This window comes from Pimephales promelas, chromosome 5 (genome assembly GCF_988280905.1).
Source record: "Pimephales promelas chromosome 5, fPimPro1.hap1.1, whole genome shotgun sequence".
Lineage (NCBI taxonomy): Eukaryota > Metazoa > Chordata > Actinopteri > Cypriniformes > Leuciscidae > Pimephales > Pimephales promelas.
In genome coordinates, this window is record NC_142773.1 from 14,304,583 (window position 1) to 14,316,988 (window position 12,406).

General features: G+C 40.1%; 1 protein-coding gene across 1 annotated transcript in view; it reads right to left on the minus strand.

The window, feature by feature from the left end:
• The window catches only part of mpp7b (MAGUK p55 scaffold protein 7b), an 89,965-nt gene that overhangs the window by 52,905 nt on the left and 24,654 nt on the right, over positions 1–12,406 (minus strand). Inside the window, exons 7-10 of the mRNA XM_089131008.1 lie at positions 12,280–12,365; positions 10,665–10,739; positions 10,356–10,552; positions 9,202–9,266 (exon numbers count right to left, since the gene is read on the minus strand). Of these exons, the coding sequence (XP_088987134.1) occupies positions 9,202–9,266; positions 10,356–10,552; positions 10,665–10,739; positions 12,280–12,365 (423 nt within the window). The remainder of the gene's footprint in view (positions 1–9,201; positions 9,267–10,355; positions 10,553–10,664; positions 10,740–12,279; positions 12,366–12,406) is intronic.

Genomic DNA, 12,406 nt, shown 5'->3' on the forward strand with positions numbered 1-12,406 from the left:
GTTGGAGGACTCGGCGGACGTGCTGAATATGGACCTGACGGGACGGAGAGAAAATCAGAATGTCGTCCAAGTAGACAAAGACAAAAATGTTGAGCATATCGCGGAGGACGTCATTAATGAGAGCCTGAAAAACTGCGGGGGCGTTGACCAAACCGAAAGGAAGAACCCTATATTCAAAGTGCCCCAGGGGTGTGTTAAACGCAGTCTTCCACTCGTCTCCCTCCCTTATTCGAACTAAATGATAAGCGTTACGGAGATCGAGTTTAGAGAAAATCTTTGCTCCCTGTAAGATGTCAAAAGCTGAAGACATCAGTGGCAAGGGGTAACGATTCTTGACAGTGATCTCGTTCAGCCCTCGATAATCTATACAGGGGCGCAAAGAGCCATCCTTCTTCTTGACAAAGAAGAAGCCGGCACCTGCAGGAGACGACGATGGAACGATCAGACCAGCATTTAGAGATTCTGACAGGTAATTCTCGAGCGCCTTACGTTCTGGAGCTGACAACGAATATAGTCTTCCCCGAGGAGGAGAGGTCCCCGGGAGAAGATCTATGCTACAGTCGTACTGGCGATGAGGGGGGAGAGAAGTGGCCCGAGCACGGCTGAAAACCTCCCGCAGATCGTGATACTCCTCCGGTACTCCTGTCAAATCACCCGGCCCTTCCTGGAAAACAGATGACACGGGGGGAACAGCAGAAGTCAAACACTTAACATGACACGACAGTTTCCAGGATAAAATACAGCCCAATGAGGGGAATACCTTGTTCACGAGCCCACGTCTCGTCGACGAAATTTCCCTCAGCACCGGAGTCGACCAGGGCGGTCCCGGACACTGAGGTTGTAGACCATCGAAGGAGAACAGGCATAGTGGTGCAGGACTTGGACGGAGGGATCCTAGAAACAGCGCTCGCCAGTAACCCTCCGCCTACTGACGAGCTCTGGCTTTTACTGGACAGTCTGAGACAAAGTGTCCAGCGGCAGCACAGTACATGCACAGACGTTTCATGATACGTCGCTCACGTTCCTTGCGAGAGATACGAAGACCTCCGAGTTGCATCGGCTCAGGATTCGGAGTGGCAGGCTGAAAAGGAGTACCCTCAGGCGGAACGAAGAGGGCGGCTTCCATTCCGCGGGCTCGACGGCGTGAGTCAAAGCGTCTCTCCACCCGAATCGCCAGATCGATGAGAGCGTCGAGTTGGGTGGGTGCTTCGCATGCCAGAATCTCGTCCTTGAGCTCCGGGTTAAGCGCCTCCAGAAACGGGCCACCAAAGCCGTATTGTTCCACCCACAGGCCGTCGAGAGCGTGCGGAACGGGATGGAGAAGTCGGTCACCGAACGCCTCCCCTGACGGAGTACAGAGAGCAAGCGCGAAGCCTCCTCACCATAGGCTGAGCGATCAAAAACTCTTATCATCTCCTCCTTGAAAAGAGAGAAGTCAAACACACAGTTGGTCTCGGCCTCCCAGTTCGCCGCGCCCCACTCCCGTGCCCGGCCAGTGAGGAGTGAGATGACGAAAGCGACCCTAGACCGGTCAGTAGAATACGTAGAGGGCTGGAGAGAAAAGACCACCTCGCACTGTGTCAGAAAGGAGCGGCATTGCGTGGGCTCACCCGAGTACACGGGCGGGTTATTTATCCGGGGTTCGGACACTCCGCGGGTCTCAGGAAAAGAAGGTGGCTCTGAACGTAACTGATGAACCCGCTGAGAGAGACCCGTCATCTGAGCAGCCAGAGATTCTACAGCCTGTCTTGCCGACGAGATGTCCTCATCATGTCGGCCCAGTAAAACACCCTGCATCTCGACAGCCGCATGAAGGGGACTGCCACTCGCTGAGTCCATATTGGTCGGATTATTCTGTAACGTTTGGATGGAAAGAGGACCCAACAGCGAGGATGCGGTCAACTGATAGTCTTTAATGGATAGTAAGCAGACCAACAGTAATCATCAGAAGTTCAGGGGAATAATAGCAGAAAACAGTCACGGCCACACGGCACTAAATGAGAACAGAAATCCCCTCTTCTGGTGAGCCCCGAATGCAGCCACGGACGGCGACTCGCTAGGCAGAGAAACCCCGAACCTCCCGTGAATGAGGTGAGGTCAGCAGTAGGTTGGTGGCGAGGCAGAGGACCACAGCTTCCAGTGCTGAACTGAAGTCAGAGAGCAAAACCACACAGTAATATATGCAGGTAGGAATTACAGCTCACACCAGGACAGGACAGGACGGGACAAAGTAGAGAGAGATAATTCCGGCGTCAGTATTAAGCCACAACATTGAATAATCCGACAAGGATCCAGGGACAGAAAGCGCTAGAAGAAGGAGAAACAATCAGGGGAAGAATGGAAACAGCTGGTGCAGACCAGCACAGATAATGGGAAGAGTAGCCTCAGCTGAAAGAGATGAGATAATGAGATCCTGAGGGCGTAATGCGAGAAAGAGAGAGAGAGTGAACAAAACGGCCACAAGAGGGAGACAGAGAAAGAGAGAAGAACCAGGATCATGACAAATAGAATGTTAACTAATCTAATTAACTAGACTTTAATAAATGGAACCTTATTGTAAAGTGTTTCCGAATTATGTCTCTTGAGTTCAGTCAGTGTTCAACAGATGATTTGTTTTAACCATTCATTAAAGTGAATCGGTTCAAATGAGTCATTAGTTTGCGAATCGGACGTGTCATTAACGGACCACGGCACACGTTGTGTGATTATCCAGATAGTTTAGGACATCGCACAAGATTTGCCTCAACACAAAAAACATCTCATCACTAGATAGATTTTTGTTTGTTTATTGAAAGAGTGGTTTATGTCATCTGAATGCGTGGAAAGATTTTCAGAGAAGATAAGGCAACGTTATAGTAGCACAATTCACAACCAGCTGTAGTTCCAACCCGATCTCACGGGAATTCGTACAAATTTTACGAGGTGGCTAATTCGTAACAATTCGTACGACCTCACTCGTACAAATTAGTACGATTTTGCTAAATCGTACATATATTACGAATTAGCCAATTCGTATGAATTCGTACGAATGACCTACCCCTGACCCCGCCCCTAAACATAAATGTCACGTGGGTTTAGACAAATCGTACAAATTCGTACGAGTGAAGTCGTATGAATTAGTACGAATTAGCCACTTTTGAATCACTCGTACGAATTCGTACGAATTGGTCGTGAGAGGGTAGGTAGTTCAGAATAAAAAAAATTAAGTTTTCCAAACTTTTACTATCATGAATTCTCAAAGATATTCAGACAACTCAATTCATTAATATGCACGAGGGAGGGAGCTACAGTTTGAAGACGGCTAGAGTGCATGTGCGACCAGGACTTTCACTCTCTCTGCTCCTTCTCTCAGTTAAACAAGCGCAGCAGTCAGTCACCTACATCACTCACCGGTCAAATAAGGCTTTGGCGGGAGAAAAATATGCCTTAGTAAGGCTGACAGAAAACAGCACGCAAGTTCCAGTTTTCTTGCGCTTGATGTTTGAACTGACAGGACTTGTGCTCGTCATTTATGGGCCTGTGCAAAAACAAACACCCCCGGCCCTATTTTGACATTGGAACGATGCCGATGTGTAAAAAATGTACCATATCGGCCGATATTATATTGGCAGCCGATATATCATGTAGCCTACCACTATGATGAAATGATGAACTGGATGATGACATCACTGTTTTTTCCAGAGATGAACTGAACTCGTTTAAAAAATGAATGAACTTTATATAGTTCTTGAACCGAACTGAATAAACACTGAAAAGACTTCAACTGAATAATGATTGTTCACTGTTGTAGATGCTGTACAGCAGAATTAAAGTCTGTTTACATCATTGAATGATTATTTTTTCCTGACGATCCATGTAAAGCTGCTTTGAAACCATCTTTATTGTATAAAGCACTATATGAATAAACAAAAGGTGACGACCTGTGTCAACATTTCTGAGCATTGATGTTCTAAACAGTGTATGGAGATACAGTTACCATTCAGAAAAATGAATCCTCACCTATACGTATGCCACTTAACGCTCCATAGTCCACATCCTCTGGTCAGAGTGAAAGCAGGGTGTAGAGAGAAAGGACAAAAGTGCACTCTAATCAAATAATGATAAATGTGAAATGAAGTCAGGGCAACCCTTAATCAAGAAGTGGTGAAAGAAAGGGGTAATTTGCAATGTTACTGTTTTTTACACATGATGTAAACAAAGACAAAAATACTGGCAAATTAGAGTTGGGTTATGGTTATGTGATTATGTGTTGAAAAGGATGAAAAATTACCTTCCATGTTGTCTGTTCAGCATGAGTGAGAGGACAAGAGAGAGAGAGAGAGAGAGAGTTGATCAGAAGTTGCACTCACAACTAAAATAGATTTTGACGATCTGTACTGTAGTAGTTGAGGAAATACATTTTCATTCGTCAAAGAAAGAAGCTGCACTTAAATATATATTAAAAGGCTTAGCACTTCATTAATCAATCTTACTGTATAATCTGTCAAATTGTACAGCTCAAATTTGTACCATCATGGTCGCAGAGTTACACGGCACCCTCACGGTTAGTTCACTGGCCAGCTCTAATAGATTGGCTGACTAGATACAACTTCCAGGAGAATGAGCAAATGGGGTCCAATAAGCTTAAGATGGTTTTAAAAAATATTTAGTTAGTTTTTTTTATATTACATTATATTATAATATATTTCGGATAAATCTGCCCCTAAAAATAAAATGTAATATAATATAATAATAATAATTTACCTATTGCTTTGTTTCACATTGGCGCTTTTAGGGTTAATCAAAGTTCATACTACATGAGATTATGGGAACATCACAGAGGGCATTCCTTTAAAAACTCTAAACACCTCTCCTCATCTCTACTCTTTCATTTGGTGGCTTTAGGATGTAAACAATGAGATGACAAGGGTTACTTGATGGATGGACCATAAATTGAAAAAATAAACGAAAATGAAATTATTTTGGAAGAGAACATGCTTTTACTTCTCAAAAAAGACAAGATGAGTACCATCAACCCAAAGCTCACAGTGTGTGTGTGTGTCTGTGTGTCCTCATCTTTAGAAGCCACAATGCAATGGCAACCAAGGGTCAAGACATGGACCTTCAGTCCAAATGTCCATCATGCTGTGACCAGAGTGGATTTTCGGAATAGTAAATGCAAATTTTTTGTGACCAAGCTCAACTTGTCGTAACCATGTCCTCACCTGCGGTTCATTGGGGAATGATGTGTTTCATGCTTTTACAGAGCCAGTAAAATGCTGGTGCTGTCTTGCGTTTAACATGTGGCATTTCGGTATGACCCTCTGCTCCGACCCAAGCTCTGTGTTTAAGTGTGTTATGAGGGAGGCCGTAAAGTGACCTCGTCGATCATCGCCGTGTGAGGACTCGGAGTCGCAGAGCAGCTGTCACTCTCCTCGCATCCAACCCACAGATGGAGCTTTTATTGGGAGGGCTGTTGCTTTGAACAGACCTACAATGGCTTTTCAAGATGAAATCAAACTGTTCCAGATCCATCTATTGGCTTCTCCCTTTTCCACCCCGCTTTAATTCCCTCAACAATTTATGCTGCAGCTAAATGAAGACTTTGCACAATGACAACTACATTCTTTGGTGGACAGCATCACTGTGACTCTCACTGAACCGATGAGTGTGTTAGCATATTGGGTTTTGATCGAGCTCCGATGTAATGTTCAGGTATTACTCATTCCTTGATGTCATGCTTGTTTATGAATCCAAGCTGTAATAACAAATGCAGCATATTATAAAATAGTTCAATAACTACTGGAAGTTTGCCTGTGCAAATTCTAGTAAGGAAAGAATTTTAGATGCAACTGAATTTCATGTGAATTACATTAATGGAAATATTAATATTCATGGGTTATATATATATATATTTTTTTTATACAGTATATATATATATATATATATATATATATATATATATATATATATATACTGTTCTCGGATCCTAGACGCACGGCTGATATATATATGTATATATATATATATATATATTTTTTTTTTTATACAGTATATATATATATATATATATATATATACTGTTCTCGGATCCTAGACGCACGGCTGATATATATATATATATATATATATATATATATATATATATATATATATATCAGCCATGCGTCTATATATATATATATATATATCAGCCATGCGTCTAGGATCCAAGAACAGTGTAAGCTTAGGTGAGAGTATATGGCTATAAAACTGAAGAGAGTATAAAAGAGTATAAAACTGAAAGAACAGCTTTGAGATTCTGTGTGTAGTTAGTAGACAATTGTTTTTTTACTATGATTTTTATTCCAAATCTGGACAAGTGCCATGTCTTCCTGTCTTCCAACACATCATCATCTTTCCTTAGTCCATCCTGATGTCTTAAGTAATACAAAATGGACTAAGATTGTTCCAGGGTGTCTGCAATCTTTCCGTAGCTCAGTATGAACGTGTTCACACGTAGTAAAACATTTTTTTAATATGTCCGGCTGAACCACTGTGATTTACAGCAGTTCCTCAGACTTGATCAGGTCATTTATTCAGCTCACGTCTCCAGAGAGCAGCTCCAGGAAGATGCCTGGCACCCTTACGCTCTCATCTCTGACGGACACTAACAGCCTTTGTAGTGATCTTAAGTGTGACATCACTCCATTTCTACATCACTCCAGTAAAGGATGTTGAGTCTGTTCTTTGTTTATATATTTCATATAGCAAAAGCTCAAAAATAAACAACACGCTTATAGGCTATTTGTTGTGTTTGATGACTTATTTAACATATAGTTTCCACTTTATTTCGATATTTCACTTCAGACATTCTACTATACGTAACTTTGCAACTTCACGTCAACAAACTCTCATAAATTTGGAGCTACATGTCAACTAACTGTTAAGGTTCGGGTAAGTAGAAATTTGACTATGGCAAGCTGAGTGAGGCCTAATGCTGTGAGAGAATGGCGCGGTGGTGATTCACAATGTGCGTCGATTCATAACGAGACAGTTGAAGACTGGAAAAATGTTGCCTGGTCTGATGAGTCTCGATTTCTGTTGAGACATTTAGATGGTAGAGTCAGAATATGGATCCATCATGCCTTGTTACCACTGTGCAGGCTGGTGGTGGTGGTGTAATGGTGTGGAGATGTTTTCTTGGCACACTTTAGGCCCCTTAGTGCCGATTGGTCATCGTTTAAATGCCACGGCCTACCTGAGCATTGTTTCTGACCATGTCCATCCCTTTATGGCCAGTATGTACCCATCCTCTGATGGCTGCTTCCAGCAGGATAATGCACCATGTCACAAGGCTCGAATCATTTCAAATTGGTTTCTTGAACATGACAATGAGTTCACTGTACTAAAATGGCCCCCACAGTCACCAGATCTCAACCCAATAGAGCATCTTTGGAATGTGGCAGAACGGGACATCTCCATCAACTGCAAGATGCTATCCAATCAATATGGGCCAAAATTTCTAAAGAATGCTTTCAGCACCTTGTTGAATCAAGACCACATAGAATTAAGACAGTTCTGAAGGTGAAAGGGGGTCAAACACAGTATTAGTATGGTGTTCCAGCCCGATCTCATCCCAAGGCGTCATACAGTATATGACGCTTTTGCTAAAGCGCAGACATCCAACGCACATGGCACCCTTTAGAGTCAATATGAGACGCAGATATATATATACTGTAGGGCACAAGATGCCTCCTAGTGGTCAAACCCTAACCCTACCCCAGACCTAAACCTACCATACTCTGTGAGTGTTATATTGAATCTGGAGCAGTGTCTTAGACCATAATAATGTCAGCATCCACCTGCAAATGAGTATAGTGTGGCCTTCTCCTAATGCCTATAAACGTCGTTGTATGTCTTGCACACATGCAATCTATTTTTCTTCATTAGTATCTGAGAGGAAAATTTGGTGAAAGGTAGCTCTTCACATACAATTATATGGACGATAGCTCCTTTATCTCCCATGTAGACAACCAACCTGATCTCACGGGAATTCGTACAAATTTTACGAGGTGGCTAATTCGTAAAAATTCGTACGACCTCACTCGTACGAATTAGTATGATTTTGCTAAATCGTACATATTGTACGAATTAGCCAATTCGTATGAATTCGTACGAATGACCTACCCCTGACCCCGCCCCTAAACATAACCGTCACGCGGGTTTAGACAAATCGTACGAGTGAGGTCATATGAATTAGTACGAATTAGCCACTTTTGAATCACTCGTACGAATTCGTACGAATTGGTCGTGAGATAGCGTAGCGACAACAGGTTAAATAAAAATATAAGGATTATGTGATAAAGTGGATATATTTAGCAAACGCACCTTTCTATAGTTTTTTCTAGCTGACTAACGAGTTTATAAGTATTAAATGGTTTTTCAGAGGTACATTTGACGTTACATGACATGATTGTTCTTAAGTTGTTTTATATAAGCTCTTTCCAAGGTCGAAATGCTGATTGAGCGAACTTTCAGGTCACATTAAAGAGCACCAAAACAACATTTATTGCATGTATTTTGTGATAAAATTGACAGAATTTAAAAGCTGAAAGTTTGTTGATTGTTTACTAAAATTAAAAGTGTTAAAACACATTAAAATTGACATATTAAAGGTGTCAAGTAGAAGGTAACTACAAATCTCACTGTGATTATGGATGGCTGTTGGACTTGGACTGTTAGAGCTTCTTTGTGTGCACGAAACAGACACTGCCTTCCTGCACTTTTGGATGTTCATTCATTGACACGTCTCCGTTGTTTTCTATCTCAGTGAGGTTTTTTTTTTCACTGCAAAATCACAACATGTACATTTATATTGTCGCCAGTGGCGATCTAAGCAAAAATATCACTCGCAAGTTAAAATGCAGCCTATTAGAAACGTATGTCAAGCTAATAAAACATTTTTTGACTTCCCAATGCCCTAAGCTCTAGCAGATTTCCTTTTAATGAGACATCTGACATGATTTCTCAGTGAAGGCTCAGAAAAACTACACAACGAGGCTGCAAATTAAAGATACACCCTACAGCCTTGCTGGGCTAAAGTCTGCTAATGCACATCATGCAGCATTTTGGACAGGGCTAGAGAGAATAAATATTGTTAGCCTGATATTTGTAATGTCTTATCTGCATGTCGTTTTAATACAGCTCTGTCTAGTAAATGTCAGGTATTTCTGAGCTTACCGCCGAATGCCTTCGACACTCTGGGTGGGTGAAACAAAACTTCAGGCCTCTGTAAAGTAACTCTCCTGTAGGAAAAACATTGAAACTATGCTGAAATCACAGTTAGCCCCAGTTAAAATCCTAAATATTGTAAAGCTGTCTATTTAAAGTCACATGAAGTTCAAACTCACATATTCAAAACATAGTTTGTCGTCAGTCAGAGTCTCTTATGCTCTCCAAAACTGAATTAATTACAAAAAATAGTAAAAACAATAATAATATGACATATTTTAAACTGTAATTATATTTCATACTATTACGGTTGTTACGATTTTGTAGTATTTTGTTTTCTATTTGAATATATTTTTTATGAATAAGTTTCCTATTTTGTACATATTTATACTTTTTTTTGTTCAGCATAAATTTTTGTAACCAAGTAAAAGTCTTAACTGTCACTTTTGAGCAATTTAATCCTTCCTGAATAAAGTATTGATTAAAAAAAGAACACAATTAAACTACAAAAAACAAACAAGATATGGATATATAAAATTTGTGATATGCACGTCTAAAAGTAATACATACTGTATAGACTATTTCACAGACAAAACTCTCTTTTACAGTTCTGCTCATTGATATCAGTTTTATTTGTAACTGAGTGTCTCAAACAGAATGACTCAATTTCACTAATCTGGCTATTCAAATGCACAAAAATCAACTAGCTTTTAAATATGATCTTGAGCTGTATTAGACGGTCAGTGAACGGACTGTGGTGATCGTGTCATCTAAGGCTGAGACTAGATCAAGTTATTGCCTATAGTAAACCTTACAATGATGTTAACTGTCATTTCATCAGTTGAAAGACACAAATAATAAAATCTCAGCACGCTGATAGATTCCCATTGTCTTTACAGGCACCGAAGTGTCCAGACAAAAGGAATTTCATTTAAATGTTGATGAGATTGATTGATTTTCTTACAAGATTTAAAGTTTGACTAAGGGAGGGTCAGACTGAGTTGCCATTGACTGTGTCTAATTCAACATTGGGAACATGATGACAGGATCTGAGTCTGACTGACAACATCTGTGTATGACTCTGACAACAAAAGGATTTAGTTTCTCCAGTCTAGACTTGGAGTTTAAACTTTGCAACAGTCTGATTATGAAATTTTTCTTACCTTTCCTGAAGCTGTCTTGAGGGAATCAATCCAGCCCTGAGGTTGGCGTCACCGTGCCGTCTGGCCTGCCACCAGGTGTCCTCTTCTTGGCTTACAATCTGCAACACATCTCCTCTCCAGAATTCCAACCCGGCGTCTTTGCATGGAATAGTGGGATCTGCTTGGGGATCATAGTCGAAAAGTGCCCTCACAAAGATCTGCAACAATCCAATGTCCAATGTCGAAGTCACCAATTTTGGCTTAAATTATCTGGAGTGTAAAATTCAATGCAGAAAACGACTCTGTAAGCTTTGATTTTCATCAAGAGACCTTGGTTTCTTTGGTATCCGACTCTTCTTTGGTGCCAGGGATGACTTTGAAGGTCACTGCTGCTTCTGAATGGGCCTGGAGGATGTGATTATGACATACAGGCTCAAAATGACAAGGTTCAGATTGAATAACACTTAATCTACTGGTCAAAAGTTTGGAATAATCAAGATTTTTTTTAATGTTTTTGAAAGAAGTCAAGTAAAGTCAAGTACAGCAGCTTTACAGTGATAACAGAAAAATATTCCTCTTATGCTCATCAAGACTGCCTTTATTTGCCAAAATTACAGTATAAAATATTAATATTGTGTACATAAAATGTAAAAAAAAATTCAAATAATATTTTTACAATTTTAAATAACAGTATATTTTAAAATGTAATTTATTTCTCATGTGTTAGCAAAGCTCATGATCCTTCAGGAATAATCATTTTATGCTCACATGGCACTTATTTATTAGCAATTATTATTGGTGCTTAATTATTAAAAATGTTTTTTTTTTGTTATCATTTTTTTGTTGCATGATATTTTTGTGGAAGGCTTGATACCTTGTTTTCAGGATTCATTGATGAGAGTTAAAGCTACACTGTGTGATTTTTACCCCCATAGCGGTGAAAAGGTATATGACCATCCAGTGAATATTAGTTTCTGTTCCTCTCAATTCCGATTTCGTTTTAACTCCTACGGTGGCCAATGTAGTCCAAGATTAACAAGACTTCCAGTTCAACCTCGTCCATGAGTGTTAACTCAAACGTAAACGCGAAAGGCGAAGCTTGAATTAACGGTATGTCCCTCTTTGGCTAATGTACTTTCAAGAATGGAGGGGCAACATGGCGGCCGACAATAGAAACCCTTACCCGTATGTATTTTCAATGGCATATTATACGCTCACGAGAATACTTTATTACTTGAACGAAGTAAATATACATTAATGAGCACATATATTTTGAAAGAACTAAGTGTTTTTAGCTAAGAATAAACTAAAAGAGTTACACAGTGTAGCTTAAAAGAAAAAAAATTATTTATTTGAAATAGTAAATGAAGTTTATGTATAAAGCGCTTTTCACAGATAAAATCACAAAGTGCTGTACATGAGGATAAGTAAAACAAATATAAAATGTATATACATATTTAATGTATTTTTAATGTACTTTACTGTTCCTTTTGATTAAAAATATCATTATTATTAAAATTATTTATTATACCTACCAATCCAGAGTGTGGGGTATAACAGTTTCCACAAAAAATATTAAGCAGCAAACATTCAAAAACATGATGATTAGCATATTGGAATGATTTCTGAAAAAAAATATAGTCATTGCAAAATTTTGACTAGTAGTGTATAAACAAAGAATGCAAATTTGTTGCTCCAGAAAAACCTCAAACACAAATGTGAAACTAAAGCACACACCAAATGCCCAAACACATTCAAGCATGCAGCTTAGACAAACATCAGTTCCTATTCTGGACATTTTTGGCCTAGCCAGCTTTAGCCGTGCTAACCAAGAGAGGTTTGCTGGTTAAGCTAATTAAGAAGCCTGATGGGGACACCAGCACACTAGCATCCCATGCGGGGAACCAGCATCCAAACACGCTGGCGACTGGCCAGCAATACATACTAGAATGGGAATGATCTCCTCAGGGTTCTTGTCCTCCATTGGAACTCCATTGACTTCCTTGAGTTTGTCACCTTCACGAATTAGACCTGTAGCATCCACCAATGAAGCAATGAGAAGAAAGAATCGG